Source organism: Salvelinus fontinalis, chromosome 2 (genome assembly GCF_029448725.1).
Source record: "Salvelinus fontinalis isolate EN_2023a chromosome 2, ASM2944872v1, whole genome shotgun sequence".
In the NCBI taxonomy this organism is placed as follows: Eukaryota; Metazoa; Chordata; class Actinopteri; order Salmoniformes; family Salmonidae; genus Salvelinus; species Salvelinus fontinalis.
The window spans coordinates 52396833-52415750 of NC_074666.1; the positions used below are offsets into that span (position 1 = coordinate 52396833).

At 42.6% G+C, this 18918-nt stretch overlaps 1 protein-coding gene across 2 annotated transcripts in view; it reads right to left on the reverse strand.

Annotated features, from left to right (window-relative positions):
• LOC129820953 (long-chain-fatty-acid--CoA ligase 6-like) overlaps positions 1-18918 on the reverse strand; it is an 81936-nt gene that overhangs the window by 24883 nt on the left and 38135 nt on the right. The window contains exons 1-7 of one of the 2 annotated variants that reach the window (XM_055878110.1): positions 18290-18763; positions 7771-7991; positions 7021-7138; positions 6301-6365; positions 5574-5675; positions 5248-5347; positions 4288-4466 (exon numbers count right to left, since the gene is read on the reverse strand). In XM_055878110.1, coding sequence (XP_055734085.1) covers positions 4288-4466; positions 5248-5347; positions 5574-5675; positions 6301-6365; positions 7021-7138; positions 7771-7991; positions 18290-18335 — 831 coding nt within the window. In that variant the 5' untranslated portion in view covers positions 18336-18763. Of the gene's footprint in view, positions 1-4287; positions 4467-5247; positions 5348-5573; positions 5676-6300; positions 6366-7020; positions 7139-7770; positions 7992-18289; positions 18764-18918 lie in introns of those variants that run through there. The other variant, XM_055878119.1, reaches the window with a different exon arrangement.

Below are 18918 nucleotides of genomic sequence, written 5' to 3' on the forward strand. Positions count from 1 at the left end.
AGACGAAACCTGAACATGAACTTACATAACTACACGTAGAACTCACGGACAGGAACAGACTACATCAAACGAATGAACAGCCAAACAGTCCCGTATGGTACAGACACGGACGACACAGGAGACAATCACCCACAAACAAACAGTGAGAACAACCTACCTTAATTTGACTCTCAATTAGAGGAAAACGCAAAACACCTGCCTCTAATTAAGAGCCATACCAGGCAACCCAAAACCAACATAGAAACAGAAAACATAGACTGCCCACCCAACTCACGCCGTGACCAATAAACACATACAAAACAAGAGAAAACAGGTCAGGAACGTGACAGGAGTAAACTAATAGACAACAATACTTAGGATTCCACTTCCAGCTTGTACATACCACATACATTTCATGAACAGTATATTTTCTATATTTTATCTTTTGTTTGTTTTTAGTCCCAGCCTTCAGCTACCCTCAACCCATCCCATCTATCTCTGAAGACCATCTTGTTTTGATTTCTAGATGCCACATATATTTTTCCACTGTGCTGTGATTTTTCAGAAAAGTTCTGAACCTTTCTATTCTCATAGTGTCACCCCCTGATCTGTTTCACCTGTCTTTGTGCTTGTCTCCACCCCCCTCCAGGTGTCGCCCATCTTCAAAATGATCCCCCGTGTATTTATACCTGTGTTCTCTGTTTGTCTGTTGCCAGTTCGTCTTGTCTTGTCAGGTCTTACCAGCGTGCTTGCCCGTCTTCCTTTTTCTCAAGCTCTGCTTCCTAGTTTTCACGGTTCTGACTATTCTGCCTGCCCTGACCCTGCCTGCCGTCCTGTACCTGCCTGACTCTGACCTGATCACGAACCCCTGCCTGTCCTCTACCTGCCCTTTGCCTGCCCGGTGTTTACAATAAATCATCTAAGAACTATACTATCTGCCTCTTGTGTCTGCATCTGGGTCATATCCTGAGTCCTGAGATACATAGTTTCTACAGATTGTAAATTAAAGATAAATACCTTTGCTAAGAGTATTATTATATTATTGATTGATTGACTATGACTTTTCAAATCAACCAGCAGTGCTATTTGCAGAGTTACACTACAGTTCAAAAGTTTGGGGTCACTTAGAAATGTCCTTGTTTTTGAAAGAAGAGCCCTTTTTTGTCCATTAAAATAACATCAAATTGATCAAAAATACAGTGTAGACATTGTTAATCTTGTAAATGACTTTTGTTGCTGGAAACGGCAGATTTTCTATGGAATATCTACATAGGCGTACAGAGGCCCATTATCAGCAGCCATCACTCCTGTGTTCCAATGGCACGTTGTGTTACCTAATCCAAGTTTATCACTTTAAAAGGCTAATTGACCATTAGAAAACCCTTTTGCAATTATGTTAGCACAGCTGAAAACTGCTGTCCTGATTACAGAAGCAATACAACTGGCCTTCTTTAGACTAGTTGAGTATCTGGAGCATCAGCATTTGTGGGTACGATTACAGGCTCGAAATGGCCAGAAACAAAGAACTTTCTTCTGAAACTCATCAGTCTATTCTTGTTCTGAGAAATGAAGGCTATTCCATGCGAGAAATTGCCAAGAAACTGAAGATCTCGTACAATGCTGTGTACCTCTCCCTTCACAGAACAGCGCAAACTGGCCCTAACCAGAATAGAAAGAGGAGTGGGAGGCCCCGGTGCACAACTGAGCAAGAGAACAAGTACATTAGTGTGTCTAGTTTGAGAAACAGATGCTTCACAAGTCCTCAACTGGCAGCTTCATTAAATAGTACCTGCAAAACACCAGTCTCAACATCAACAGTGAAGAGGCGACTCCGGGATGCTGGCCTTCTAGGCAGAGTTCCTCTGTCCAGTGTCTGTGTTCTTTTGCCCATCTCAATCCTTTCTTTTTATTGGCCAGTCTGAGAGTGCTTTATCTTTGCAACTCTGCCTAGAAGGCCAGCATCCCGGAGTCACCTCTTCACTCTTAGGTGTAGGCAGGGCTATAATTAAATAAGTAAACTGGGGTATGACTAAATAGTTATTCAGGGTGATTTTTCCACAAATAGACGTTCTATTAAAATGTATTGCAGTGAGATTATTTATTTATTTTGGGATATGAAATCCGAGTATGTCCACTTCACCGTCGGACCATTTTATTGGTGAACTACACAGTAATATAAAAAATTGTATTTTATTTTTTAGATCTAATACGTAATATGGTGCACTTATCATCATTCGATTTTAATCCAGAGAGATTAGAAAAAATATCTAGATCCTCTACGAGGCTGTGCAGGGATCCAAATTGTGGATTTAAAAGACAACATGAATCATCATCGTACAATGACACATTTGTTTTTTAGCCCTGGATTTCTAGCCCTTTGATATTATTGCTGGATCTGATTTTAATAGCTAACATTTCGATGGCCATAATAAATAGATATGCCAATAGTGGACAACTGTAACGGCGGCCTTCCCTCTCTTCACTAGAAGGGGGGGGTGAAACAGGGATCGGACCAACACGCAGCGTAGCCAGTGCTCAACATGTTAATTAACAACAACTACCGTGAACACTAAACAAATACAAAATAACAAAAGTGGCAAACCAATGCAGACCACAAACACAGAGACAGGAAACAACCACCCACAATCCCCAACACAAAACAAGCCACCTATATATGATTCTCAATCAGGGACAACGATTGACAGCTGCCTCTGATTGAGAACCATATTAGGCTGGACACAGAAACAGACAAACTAGACACACAACATAGAATTCCCACCCAGCTCACGTCCTGACCAACACTAAACAAGCAAAACACATAAGAACTATGGTCAGGACGTGACAACAACCTTGTTTCACTCCTCTTGACAATGTAAAACTTTGTGAGAAAGTACTTTCTCATATCTTTAACCCATTGTACAAAATTAAATTCCAATTGTACTTTATCAAAGGGATTTTCAAAGTCATCTATGAATACCAGGCGTGGTTTCCCCCGATTGTTCATAGTGTTCCCTTGTTTCCTATACTTGTTTTATATAATCTCCAATGTAATGTCCATGTAAAAAACCTGTCTGAATAGGAAGAATAATATCTGACAATACCTTTGTAATTCTACGCGTTATGCGTAAGGTCTCTCCAGTTTTTTAGGTGGACTGGATCTTTATATTTACCACCTGGGTCCTGTTTCAGTAATAGTGAAATCAAATCTTCTTGCTGAGTATATGATAGTCTACCATTTTTGTAGGAGTGGTTAAAACACATTAATAATGGACCTTTGAGTACATCGAAAAATATTTGCTATACCTCAACTGGTATGCCATCCAGCCCTGGAGTTTTCCCAGACTTGAAGGCTTTAATTGCATCTAGAAGTTCTTTGTCTGTAATTAGGCCTTCACTTGACTATTTCTGTATTGCTGTTAATTTTACACTATTAATGGAAAAAAATCCTTACAATTAACTTCAGTTAGTGGAGATGGAGAAGACTGAAATGAAAACATATGCTTAAAGCACTTTGCCTCCTCTTTCAAAATATAGTTTGGTGAATCATCTTTATAGTCTTAAGCTAATCTTTATAGTTGCTGCCATATTTTAGCCACTAGCCAGTTCCTGTAAAAAAGAATGTAACTCCCAACTTGAGTTTTCCATTGGGGGAAAAAACAATCTGTGTTTTAACCACATATAGGCACTACTAACTGCTATTTTGCTTCTCAATGATCATGCAAGTACCGCACGAGTAGGCTACCTAGCTGTTCCACCTCTGGCCAGCCGAACGTTCTAGGCAAACCCGAGCATGTGTATCCAGACCGGTAAACAAAGTCTGATAATGGGCGAGCTTGTTTTGCATCGCCTGGCACCCGGTGAGGTATTATTCCTCACCTCGTTTGTCAACTACTACTTTCGGCTGCCTACTATTTGCAATGATAATGTTCATAATTATGCTGCCATATCGTAGCGGGTGTTGCTTTAGTGTACAACATAAAGTCTCCCCCTTCATGCCAAGGAGGCGGAAGCGGCAGCGGAGCAGTGGGAACACTGAGCAGAAGCTAAGTAAGCAGCAGAGTGGGTAGCAGCTAGGTAAAGAAAAAATACTGCACCTGCGCAGAAATCTGTATCAATAGCCACAAAATCCGGAACTGTAGCCACTCCGTAAAGTACATTAGCTGGGCTGAGTCCCCTCTCCCTCCCTATCTGAGGTCCCTCCCTCCCATCTCCATCTGCCCCTACTCTCCCCACTCCCTCCCTCCTCTCTCCCTACCCTCTTACACTACTCCCCCATCCCCCTTGCCCCCTTAGACTCTCCCTACGTACCTCAACGTCTTGCATGGACTGGACGATGACCCCGCAGCCTTCCCCCTGCTCCAGCAGGGCAGGGTCAAAGGGGTCCATGAGGATGATCCTCTTCAGCCCGGGGGTGTCCTGCCTCTCCACGTTACCCAGCAGCACCTGGGCCTTCTCAGGCTTGTCGCAGATCACTGTGATGATGTCGGCTGAAAGACAGCACACGAGATCCTTTTGTAAGAACTAGAACACACATACATGATCCAATCAGCTAGTAAACACACAGCTAACTAACTACTGCTCTACAAACAGATTGCCCTTCCATGGCCTTGGAGCAGAGACAAATCCTGTTGGGGCACTGGGCCAAAACCAACGCACTATGTCACTGAGGGGCAATTGGAAATGATGAATAACATGATGAAAGTGAGTTAATGCTATCTGTCTGACTAGTGTGAGGATGGAAAGCCCTGAGGTCATGGGAGAAAGAAGGAGAGTGCAACGACAGATCTCAAGACCTGCTCCCTCCCAAACCCACTGAGCTGAGCTCATTACCTGCAGCATAAGGCGAAGGTGAGCCCTTGCCTGATTCCTGTGAGTGAGTATGCGGAGTTAAGGGGATTGTGTAACTTAAACACGAACAAACACAATTCTCTGGTCAAGGTAAAACTGTTATTCAGGAAGGGAAGGCTGAGTGTCTCAGTTTTTGTTCTTTTCAGACACATCTATAGGTAGTATGTGTTTCATGACATCGCCAACGCAACTTGATCAAGAAAATAATTAAAAGAACTGGGCTATGAAATCAAAAGGAACATTCTAAGATCTATTGGTTTGGGCGAATAGAGTAGACAGCAGTACACTTACAGCAAGTTTCAGTCCCAAATGGCTCCCTGTTCCCTATGTAGTGCACTACTTTTGACCAGGGCCCATAGGTGAACAGTGTAGGGAATAGGGTGCCACTTGGGACACACCTCAGAAAGCTGCTAGTCTTACCAGTGTTAATGATGTACCGTATGGCATCAGGCCCTAGTGTGTCATACAGAGGCACCACCACCATAGAGTAGGTGTAGCAGGCCAGCTCCGAAATGATCCACTGCAAGTACAGACAGACAGGTCAAGAGGAGGTCAGCGTCGCCATAAAGAGAATAAAAACGCCTCTAGGTGAGCAGTCGGGGCTGTTAGACTGTACGTCACGTCAAAACATTTGTGAATCAGATGTCATCCCAAATGGCACCCTATTCCCTATATAGTGCATTATGTGGAGAATAGGGTGCCATTTGAGACGCACACACAGTGTCTCGCCGTGATGATGACCTCACCTCTGGCCTGTTCTGTGCAAACACTCCGATGAACTGATCTGGGCTCGGCGTGCAGCCCTGGCTCAGCAGCCCCGACCCCAAGTGCTCCGCCCGGGTCGTGACCTGGAAGTGAAAAATAAATAGCAGCTGAGCATATTGGGAAATGAGAAATATGCCAGTATAAAAGAGAAACATACTATCCTCTGCTCAATTCTCATGATGTCATAGATTCAAATTTGGAGCAGAATCCTTCCAGCTGCAGCATTCCAATGCTGAAGCGTTTATAAGCCTCCTAAATAAATCCCTTTCAGTAACATCGAGGAGAAAATACTATTAAAGAATTCCATACACAGAATGCTGAAAATGAATTCCTCACTTTTGATTGTGTTTGGAAGCCAAAATCCCTTCAAATGTGTGTGTAAAAAAAGGACAGTATTTCAGTAGTTGTACAGAAAGCTTTAGTGTAAATCAACTTCAAATTCAACTCTGTGTTACTACAGAGGTTTGAGTAGTAGCAGACGTCTCTCCTTGAGGTAGGGGAGACTGTAAACTGAACCTGTGGATCTGTCGAGACACCATATGCCACACCTCCAAATGCAATACAAACCACAAGGAGTGAGTTACACACAGAGCTATAGATTACACTAGCCCTATGAAGGAATAGACCACACAGAGCCTGTGTGCAAAGCAGAGAGCTGCTCTTGTGCTTCAGTGTTCTGTACAAAAGGTAGTTCTACTGTGTGCTTACCTCTTTATAAGACAGCCACTTGTAAGGCTGGTCGGGTAGCCGGGAGCCTAAACAAGGTCCATCACCTAGAGACAATACAACAACAGGATGAGTCAGGGGGGAAAAAACGAAAACACAGAAACCCCCAAAACGATCACATAAAAACACAGAAGTTCTTGACTGACACCTATGACCACGCATGTACAGTACATTTTGATTCCGCTATCTATTCCTTTTATTTTGTTCTCTTCGGCAATCTCTTCACAGTGTACTAACAATAACATGACTGTTGGACCTCAGCATTGGTCATTCAGCCCATTCAGAACCAGATGTAGAGAGATACTATCTACTTTATATACGGTCTAGTCTGTCTGCAGTTTAACTTTAGGCCTCACACACTAATTCCCACACGCTCGGTTGACATGATAACCTAGATGGCACTTTTTCACTCACACAGACAGACCACACAGGCTGTGGTCCATCATCACTTTGTCGGACCACAATGTCTATGTCTGGGTATATTACTCAGACCACATGCACACAAAAAAAAACATGTTTGTGTGCATGTACCGTATGTGACATTCATGCAGACACTGTGGTCTGAGTAAGTGCTAGTGTGTGTGCATGTGTGCACACATGCTGTCTGTCTGTCTGCGACTGTGTCTGCACATGTAAGAGTATGTGTGTTTGTGTGTGCGCGCGCGTGTGCGTGCGTGCGTGTGTGTGCTTGTGTGTACACACCGGCTATGTGGAGGCCTCTCTGGAACACCTCGTACATGGTCTTGGCATCCTCATGGTAGTGTGCCAGCAGCTTATTGGGGCTGTCCCCCAGCATGGACCTGCGACCCCCATCTTCATGCTAGAGACCGACAGGGGGAGATAGACACAATGAGGCTAGGGAACACACACACACACACACACACACCAAAGTAAAAACATTACTATTTCTGAATGTGGTCCAAATATACAGTAGGTTCGATGACCAAAATGTTACCCTTTATTCTCTTACTTACGTGAGGATGTGATGATGTGTGTATGAGGTAAATGGAGTGGGTGTAACAGTGGTATTGTGTAACCCTCAGGTAAACCTCTGTGGGGTTTTATGTATTAGTCAGCCCCCTTTGTTGTGTGCTGCCCTGGTGCCCAGAGCCTATATTCACAAAGTGTCTCAGATTGCTGGTCTAGGATCAGGTACATCCTGTATTATTCATCATGATCTAAAAGGCAAAACTGACCCGAGATCAGCACACCTTCTCTGAGACACTTTGTGAATACGGGCCGAGGTGGAGTATCGCATCCAGAGGAGGCTGGTGGGAGGAGCTATATGAGGACCGGCTCATTGTAACAGCTGTAATGGAATACAGGGAATGGTACGAAACACATCAAACGCTTGGAAAGAACGTTTGACTCCATTCCAGCCATTACACTGAGCCAGTCATCCTATAGCTCCTCCCACCAGCCTCCTCTGATCGCATCGTATCTCTGGCTTACCAGCACTTCCTCAGACTGGTGCCGGAGGTTGCAGGGAGGAGAGATGGCGCGTGGCCGTGTGGCCAGCCAGTAGGCCAGCACAGCAGTCAGAGCACCAATTCCCACCAGCGTGGAGGTGGGCAGGGAGCGGAAGAACTGGGTTAACTCGTCCAGCTCAGGCAGCCGTAGACTGCTCATTAGCTCCTGGGCCTGCATCCTCTCCATCAGGGTGGAACTCAGCTCTGGGGTGGGAGAGGGGGGGGGGGGGGGGGGGGGGGGGGGACAGAAGGGTCGAGAGGAGAGTAAGTGAAAAGAAAAGGCAGAGAGAGTCGTCCAGGTCCTGAGGCAACAAAGCATCCCCAAACCATCACGCTACCACCACCATGCTTGACCTTTGGTATAAGGTTCTTACTGTGGAATGCAGTGTTTGGTTTTTGCCAGGCATTATGGGACTCATCTGTCCATAGAACATTCTTCCAAGAGTCTTGATGATCATCCAGGTGCTCCCAGGTGAATTTTTTGGCAAACTTGAGAACTTTTTGGACGAGATTGGTCCCATTATGTGTGGTGAAAACAAAACACTGTATTCCACAGTAAGAACCTCGTACCAACGGTCAAGCATGGTGGTGGTAGTGTGATGGTTTGGGGATGCTTTGCTGCCTCAGGACCTGGACAACTTACCTTAATAGAAGGAACCATAAATTCTGCTCTGTATCAGAAAATTCTACAGGAGAATGTCAGGCCATCCGTCTGTGAGCTGTAGCTGAAGTGTAGCTGGGTCATGCAGAAAGACAATGACCCAAAACACACAATCAAGTCTACATGAAAATGGTTAAAAAGCAATACATTTGAAGTTTTGGATTAGATCTAGACCTAATCCCAATTGAGTTGTTGTGGCAGGACTTGAAATATGCAGTTCATGCTTGAAACAGCACAATTGTTGCTGAGTTAATGCAGTTCTGCATGCAAGAGTGGGCCAAAATTCCTCCACAGTAATGTGAGACTGATCAACAACTACAGGAAGCATTTGGTTGCCGTCATTGCAGCTAAAGGTGGCACAACCAGTTATTGAGTGTAAGGAGGCAATTACTTTTTTCACACAGGGAAATTGGGTGTCGTTTGTTAATTAAATATGTAAAATAAGTACACCCTTTTTTGTTATTTGTAAACTCAGATTCCCTTTATCTAATATTAGGTTTAGGTTGAAGATCTACTATCAGAATCAAAAATATGCAAAAATAGAGAAAATCAGAAAGGGGGCAAATACTTTTTCACTGCACTTTATATAAAGTATTTATCATATAGTGCAGCACTAGAAGTCAACTACTTTTCTCCTTCCCTCCTTCTGACACCCAGGTGGCGACACGCATCTCTGCATACCAGGCAGATATATCAGCATGGAAGTCAGCCCAGCTTGGATGAGCAGCAAGAGGAACTGCACCTCCCTAACTTCAGGCTATGATTAAAGCCTACACCCCAACCCGAGCACTCCATCCTGCCACGTCTGGTATCTTGCCCCCCCTACACACATTTACAGGAGGACAGCTCCCGCCTAGCCCAGTCAAAGCTCTTCTCTGTCCTGGCACCCCAATAGTGGAACCAGCTTCCCCCTGAACCAGCTTCCGAAAACATCTGAAACCCTACCTCTTCAAAGAGTATCTTAAATAATCCGACAGCACCCCTCCCATCACACCCTCTCTTTACCCCTTTCGTGAACTAACACTCGCAGTTGACTTTTTGCTGACTTTGCTGATAGCTACCTTATTGAGGAAAAATGTACTTACTATGACTTAGGCATGTTTTTGTCCCACCTAGCTATCTTAAGATATACATTACTGAATAACACTGAATCATATACATTATTCTGTATGGTTGGTTGGTAGACGGTTAAAATGCTGAATTTGTGTTTCTTCCCTAATGGTATGAGTCACACAGAACCACAAGCCCAGCCAATCACAATCACTTCCTCCTCGTTCTTGGTTCACTATGCAGCAGAGAGAGACATCAGAAATGACAGTTACAGCAGCCACCATGTGAATCAACCATCTACCAGAACAGAACAGGCCGCACTTCCTCTTCTGTCACTACAAAACTGACACATTCACACACGTAGACTCTACATATCCTGTGAGTATTTTGAACTACATCCCTATGGTTTAGTACCATCTCTATTGAAAGGCCACAGCAAGGTTACAGTGATGAGTCATGTGCAACATTATGGTAATACTAATATTGCTCATAGTGTTATGTGGTACATGGTGCTTTTTATGGCAATTGATTTGACAGACATTGCAATTCTATACCATCCTGACCTTCCTTGTTTCAGTTGCTGTGTTAGTATTAGGCTAGAACTCTGTCTCTGTCCGATATCTATCTCTGGTGGGGGGTTTTCAGCCTTGATGAGGGTGAATTATACTGCCAGGCAGTTGTGGGAAAAGTACCCAATTGCTATACTTGAGTAAAATTCTAAAAGTATTTGGTTCTAAACGTACTGAAGTATCAAAAGTAAATGTAATTGCTCAAATATACTTCAGAATCAAAAGTATAAATCATTTCAAATTCCTTATAGTGAGCAAAGCAGACGACACCATTTTCTTTTTTTTTTAAATTTACGGCTCGACATGGGCACACACCAACTCTCAGACATCATTTACAAACGATGCATTTGTGTTTAGTGAGTCCGTCAGATCAGAGGCAGTAAGGATGACCACGTGTTCTCGTGATAAGTGGACCATTTTCCTGTCCTGCTAAGCATTCAAAATGTAACGAGTACTTTTGGGTGTCAAGGAAAATGTAGGGAGTAAAAAGTTGTTTATTTTCTGTTTAAATACTTAAGTAGTACTTTAAAATATTTCAACTTAACCCAAAATATTTCAACTTAACCCTTTATGCCACTGCTGCCAGGTAGATCTAAGAACGGAGCTACACCTGCCATTATACACTCATACTAAGCATGAAAAACAACAGACAAACAGGTAAGGCCAAAATGAATCACAAGGATATGGATTGCCTACAATGTAAAGTGTTTACAAAAACTTGAGAGAGACTTTATAGGCCTAGTAGTGTAATTTGAGAAACATTCTGATCTACCCCTTAACTGAACCTTTCCAATGAAACACATAGTAGGCTATGTTGAGGTAGCATGGTTGTGATGTGTCCCAGTCTGTTCGGCACCAGAGTTGAGGCGTGCTGAGCACTAAGCGGTAACAGAACATAACCTGCTGTATGTTAGGCTACCAGATGAGGCTAGGCTATCTGAGGAACCATATCAGCCTCAGACTAGGCTAAACGCTGTCCAGGTGGAATACAGAAGTCAAATACCCAATCAACCTTCGAGAAAGTCATGACCCCAGTTGGAGAGTAAGAACGCTTGGTTGTAAACCAGGAGGATAACAGTTGTAGACCCTTCCATTATTGATGGCAGCCCATCATCAGATTGCATCTGTCTCATTGTTAGAGGGTTAGCCTATCCTCTCATCCAAGAGGCAGTGTCCCTTCTCTGCACTCTTTGTTCTATTGTAACCTGTCCCTATGCTAGGCAAGCAGAGGATCACTCACACACAGGTCAGAGCCAGCTATCTTTAGCCTAGGAAGAGTACTACTGGGCAGAGGACAGTGGAAGAGCTGCTCAGGCAACCATCACTTCCTGATCCACCACGTCGCCATCATCAACAATAATGACCTTGATCAGATGGACCAATCACATAAGTCGTCTAACACAGCCTAATTTGGGTCAGTAGGGACACAGTGAGCTCATGATATTTGTGGTTGGAGGGGTACACAGACAGCAAAATATACACTGAGTATACCAAACATTAGGAACACCAGTGGTGTAGAGTACTTTTAAGCCAAAATACTTTAATGTACTACTTAAGTCTTTTTTTGGGTGGGTATATGTATTTTACTTAATTATTTATACTTTTGACAACATTTACTTTCCCCACTACATTCCAAAAGAAAATAATGTACTTTTTACTCCATATGTTTTCCCTGAAACCCAAAAGCACTTGTTACATTTAGAATGCTTAGCAGGACAGGAAAACTGTCAAATTCATGCACATATCAAGAGAACACCTGGTCATCCCTACTGCCTCGGATCTGGCAGACTCACTAAACACAAATGCATCATTTGTAAAAGATGTCTGAGTGTGTGCCCCTGGCTATCCGTACATTTTCAAAACAACAAAATGGTGCCGTCTGCTTTGCGTAATATAAGGAATTAGAAATGATGTATACTTTTACTTTTCATACTGAAGTATATATTTTTTTTATTTACTTTTGATTCTTAAGCAAATTTAGAACCAAATACTTTGACTTTTACTCAAGTAGTATTTTACTGGGTGACTTGAACTTTTACTTGAGTCATTTTCTATTAAGATATCTCTACTTTTACTCAAGTATGACAACTGGGAACTTTTTCCACCACTGATCTTCCCTAGATGTACTGTTTCTTTCCATATGTAGGCCTACTGTGTCTATTCTGAATCCTTGGATACTGTACATGTAACCTACCGGTAGTGTAAGGGTTGGGAACGGAAGGTATTGGCTGACCACACTAACCACAGAGGCCTGAGTCCCGCCCCCTCTCCCCATCTGCAGAGCGTCACCAGCAATTAGGCTATCCTGCCATGAGATTATGGCCTATTAGTACAGAGACGGATGCACACAAGTAACCCCCCCCCCCCCTCCCCCGGCTCTGCCTTTTCTATTTAAAGTCACCTCGCTCTCTCTTTTCTCTCAGTCTCTCTCTCTCTCTCTCTCTCTGTCTGTCTGTCTGTCTGTCTGTCTGTCTGTCTGTCTGTCTGTCTCTCACTCTCTTTCTCTCTCTCTTTCTAGCTGTGTGACCATCCAGTCATTTTATCTCAACAGTGTCACCTCCGCAAACCCACAGTCACATTAAGCCCATGTTCTATGCGTGCTGTGCACATCCACGCACTCCATGTGAGTGCACTGGCTGCGTTCTAGGCTAACGACACATGGAGAATCTTGTTGATTAAGACAAAGGCAAGTGTGGAGGGTGCTTTAAAAGGGGTTAGGGTTCAACATCAATGCACAGGAAAGCAGCTGCATTAATAAGGAAGCAAGGCACACTAGACTCTGGTAGTGAAGACTCACAAGGCAGCGCAGTAACCCGTCAGTCTGTGTGTGTCTGTGGTGTCTGGGCCCCCGGGCAGATCTTACTTTGCCCTCTGCAAACCTTTGATTACCTCCCACCGCTGGGAGATTATGCTCAGCAAGGGAAGCGATGGGGGGAAAGGAGAAGCGCATTTGGCTTAGTTTGTGCCTGGCTGGCCACCGTATCACACCACCTTCAGCAAACGTTCCAGCTATTCTATCTCACCCCCCCCCCTTTCTCTCTCCTCCGCCCTCCCTAAACCCACAGGGCTTCCGTTCCTCCAGCAAATGATAAATATTGTATGTACCACACACACACACACACACACACACACACACACACACACACACACACACACACACACACACACACACACACACACACACACACACACACACACACACACACACACACACACACACACACAAACACACACACACACACACACACACACACGAAGACCTCAGCACAAAAACAAACACACACATGCAAGTTTAAAAGCTAACATTAAATTTTTTTTCAAATTAACCTATATTTAACTAGTTAGTCAGTTAAGAACAAATTGTTATTTACAATGACGGCCTACCCTGGCTAAACCCTCCACTAACCCGGGCGACGCTGGGCCAATAGTGCGCCGCGCTATGGGACTCACGGCCGGTTGTGATACAGCCCAGGATTAAACTCGGGTCTGTAGTGAGGCCTCTAGCACTGCGATGCAGTGCGTAAGACCGCTGTGCCACTCAGGATCCCAAAACATACACGCACATACAGTGCAGACTCAATCAAACACATTAACATACGAACATACAGGATTGAGTCATACAGTGAGCAGATCAATGAGTCATTTTAAAAGAGATGGGGGATGTCAGGCAATGGTTTTTCTAGTTAATGGTCCAATGCAGCCGTTTTTATCTAAATATTAAATTGTTTCTTGGTAACAATTGAGTACCGTACTCAGATTTTTTTTCACTTAAAATTGTCAAAAAGAAACAACAATAGCTTCTTAGCAAAGAGTAATTTCTCAAGCAAGAATTTAGCTAGGACTGTCTTTGTGGTTGTGGTCGGAGCGAGGAAAACTAGCTGTTATTGGCAGAGAGGTTTGGAACTCTCTTTCTTATTGGTCTATTAACTAATTTACCGCCTAGTGATGTCACCCAGGCAGGCTAAAACTCCATCCCACCAAAACAGGCGGAAAATTCAGGCCGTCTTTTCAAACCGCTCTTCATCCTTTTCACAATTTCGTGGTATTATTCCAACCTCATAGTGTTGAAATATATACAATACACAAGAAAATCACGTTTTTGAGTGCCTTTAAGACTGATCTAAAGATACCTAGTAAAGCATGCGGTGCATCAGGAGAGGACGTAACCCTTGTTCAGCACTTTCCACTTTGCCAATGCAGTCCAATAACCGACATTAAAGCAATGGGAATGCTTGGGATGCTGGAACATCCACACCATCCACCCCTACTCTTCATAACACTCACAACTGTCTGCGTGAGGCAATATCCATCCATTAATATAATTAATGCGATGGATTATATGAGATTCCAGCATGTAAATATCATATCATGTCCTCTCTTTAAACTTGGAATGCACTTACATACTGTAAATATGAACCTGTAAATGAACACCTCACACATGTACAGTAGCATAGCCTACTGTACAGGGGCCAAATCTAGCTGATAGGGTAACGGCTAAAGGTTCTATGCTTGATATTATCCCCACTCTTCTCATGCAATGTTTCTAATTTACAGGGATAACACTAAACTACCACTGGTATAGTATAACGTTCACTAAATAGGCTATAGCCTAGCTAGGTTCTGTGAAGACATAAAAAGTCATTCAATTGTAGGCTGATTTACAAATGTAGTCTACAATGTTCAGAAAGATACTGCATTTTTGCCAAACTTTTCAACTGAGAAGCACTCATATACGCTTTCTCAGTCTGTAACTCTGTCATGGGTGGAGCATGTGGCTCATCCTCTGAATTATTAAGAGGGGGGAAAATAATAGGTTTACCTGTTAGTCCATGAGCCAGGGGGGTTGGTCGGTCTCACTTGGGGTGATGATGTCTCATCTCTCATTCATCCCTCCATCCCATTCATTTTTCCCATAGGAATTTTACCCAATAACGAAACAATTGAATATAACAACAAGTTCTTGCTCACTTATACCCTTTAATCATATATATTTGGAAAGATAGCTATCCATCAGACACATTTTTCTTCATGTTCAGGTCAACAGAACTTTGACTATCGGCCTCTAGGGTACATATCAGAATTACCTGTAAAAATTGCTTTAAAAAGGAAACCTGTAAATATTTTTAAAACTTTGTTTGACACGTGGTTCTGAAAGGTCATGAAATTACCTTTCAAATGATATATAACATAACCAACGTTGGAAGCATCAGCTGCTAGAAAATCGCCATCAACATTAGACATCAACATCAACATTATTGTGCCATCAACATTAGACATCAACATCAACATTATTGTGCCATCAACATTAGACATCAACATCAACATTATTGTGCCATCAACATTAGAATGTTGGAAACTTAGAATTCCATGTAATGGGGCAGCTTTTTTTTTTTTTTTTTTGGATTCTAACTTTGGTGATAGAGGAACCAAATTACACACACACAGCTAGAACAGGGTTTAAAAAATATCACAGAATTCATGTATCAACCCCACAGAAGCATTTTCCCAATATGGCTGCCAAACAACTCAATGGGCTCTTATTGGACAATTTCGCATGGCCATGTCTGTATGAAATATAATTGTAGTATTCCCAATTATATCTTAAAGGTCCAGAGCAGTTCGAAATGGGATTTCCCTGTGTTTTATATATATCTCCACACTATGATTTTGGAATAATACTGTGAAATTGTGAACATTTTATTTTATTTTAAGAGCTGTTTGAAAAGACTGCCTGAAATTTCAGCCTGGTTTGTTGGGATGGAGTTTTGGCCTTCCATGGTGACATCACCATGCGATACATTTGTTAATAGAACAACAAGAAAGAGAGTTCCAAACCTCTCTGCCAATCACAGCTAATTTTCAGTTTCCCCTCTCCACTCAAACCACTCCCAGACAGTCGGAGCAAAATGTCTGCTTGAGAAATTGCCCTTTGCTAAGAAGCTAAATGTTTTCTTTTTGATCGTTTTAATTTAAAACAATCACAATAAGGTACTTAAATGTTACCAAGAAATGATTTGATATGGTGATTAAAACGGCTACATTTGACCTTTAAAGTGCTCATAGTGATGTAGAATACACATCCAAATGAGCCAGGTGTGCCAGATATTTTACATCACTATGAACATTTTAAGATATTTTGGGGCATGCTACAATTATATTTCATACAGGTATGGTCATGCGAAATTGTCCAATAAGATCCCATTGAGTTGTTTGGTGGCCATATTGGAAAAAAGTTTATGCAGGGTTAATGTGTGTGTGTGTGTGTGTGTGTGTGTGTGTGTGTGTGTGTGTGTGTGTGTGTGTGTGTGTGTGTGTGTGTGTGTGTGTGTGTGTGTGTGTGTGTGTGTGTGTGTGTGTGTGTTTGTGTGTGTGTGTGTGTGCAATTTGGTGCCTCTATCACCCAATTACATGGAATTCTATGGCCAAGCTTCCAACATTCTTATTTCAATGGCACAATATGGGCTATTTAAACAATAGTTGTATCTGGTGCTTTATATCATTTGAAAGGTAATTTCATGATCTTTCAGAACCACTTGTCAAACAAAGTTTAAAATGTGTCAGGGTTTCCTTTGTAAAGGAATTTGTACAGGTAATTCGGATATGTACCCTAGAGGTCCAAGGTCAGAGTTCTGTTGACCTGAACATTCCCGAAAATGTGTCTGATGGATAGCTGTGAATCTAAGCTCTCCAATGATATATGATTACAGGGTATAACTGAGCAATAACTTGTTGTATATTGACATTGTTTGTCATGGGGTAAAATCCCTATGGGAAAAATGTATGGGATGGAGGGATGAAAGAAAGAGTGATAACACACAGAAAGCTGTCATTTCTGTACTGCTATTGCACATTTTCCAACTCTAGGGACATAGACCTTCAAAAAAGTTACTATGAGACATTGTCGCCCTAAGTGAACCCAATAGACCAAATCCGGGGGGGTCTGGCTCATGGACTATGTTTAGTAGCCTACCTCAGATGTTAAAACAATGCATTACGCATGACGATGACTTTTGACAGCGCACAATGGCTGTAAAGCAAATGTTGACAACCCAACAGTTTAACGGGCCCTAGGCTAATTTATCTTTTGCAGTCGAGGTTACTATAGATCAAACATGCTGATATGTGGAATATGTGCCTAATGTTGATTAATATAAAACGTTTTTTAAATTGTCACATTTTCCCCCACACCCCTGACTGGCAGAATGAAATAGTGTTTTACAGAGCATTACCCAAGAAACTGCTAATACACTCGAGCTGGATGCAGTGATTCAGGACCCTCAGCACTGGACAGCTCCTACCAATCAGACATGCCCTCTTCAGCGCGTGAAGTCGCACGTCACACTACCCACTATGGCGTGGGTAGATTCTGAAGACATCCATCGGCAACCACTATGCCACGTTGCTATATAGGCCTATCCTGCAATTGTTTAGCAAAATGTATATTTTTTGTTGATCTAGCTAGCTACGTGTTATCTGGCTGTCTGATAATAGCCTACATTTACGCTGATGCATGTTAGCAGCTGTCACTGAGCCATTGGCAAGCGACATACAGTTGCTAAATGGTTGAGAGATTAGCGTTTTCATTTACGTGTTTCCGGTTTAGGCATATATCCTACAGTATCTGGCACGACCTTAATAACCTGCAGACACGAATTTCTCCCACTGAAGCCTGTCATGTGGAATAACTTAGCATAACAATACCGGAAATGTGTATAACTAGCTGAAACACAAAACAATATATATGTTCAGAAAAAACTGTATCGACCCAGTTGTCCTATGCACATTGGTTATTGCATTATGTTGCGCTATGCGCTTTCCGAAGCCATGCCATATGGCTGTAATTACAAGGCCCGCTTAGAATAAAATCGTTATTCCGTGAAAATGTCTCAACAACTGGTTATTATTATAAATGACATCAAATAGGTTATGCTATAATTGTGCACTAACTGTCAGGCCGGCAGATACGCACATAAAGATAACCTTTCCCAGATGCATTCGGTGTAGGCCGCACGCGAATAAATGTATCCTGAAAATGTATCATCCAGGCCACTCTATAGGCTATTCGAAATATGGAAGAGGCACCTGTAAAAAGAACGCATCCTATTCTATATGAATTCTAAATCAATAACATGTCTCACAATTTCAGAGAGGCTGCGCCCATACAATAAATGGCACTTGCTATTCTAGGGTGAACACAACGAATGAAAATATATGAAACTCACCTAATATTATCCAGACAGACCCAGAGACCAGAACGAAGGAAAGCATGTCTTTCTCATTGAGTTTGCGGTCGCAGCACACAGAGAGTGCAAGAGCCTAAAACTGCAGCATCGACTGCAGTAACTCGCCGACAATCCGGGAGATTATAAGAATCACGGAGTAATAGCCTACTAGTCTATTTACTGCAAGCCAGTCAATTCAGATTGCAACGTCCAACCGTTACAGCCTAGGCTATACCTATTTGCATTGGAGTACATACATAGCTATAGGTGCGCACGAGATAGAAAAAAATGCATCCTCAAATATGAACGAATATAGCCTACCATCCCTCCTGGACTATGTATTTTATTTCACCTCTAGGTAGACTATAGGCTTCCCTGCGTTTCCCTGAGCAGCGGCATACCGACTGAAATTAAAGCGTTTTACCGACGTCGCAAGTGAGATGCGCGGAGAGCAAGGTTACGCAGAGATAACTGTACTGGGTGACGTGCACTATTAGGATATAGGATATAGTAGCGATATTGTAGTGGCTCTATTTCTTTTTATTTGTTTTTTTATTCTATACAAAAATACATTCCAATTCCCAACATGCATGACAGCATAGATGCTGGGTATAAATGAGTTAACAGAT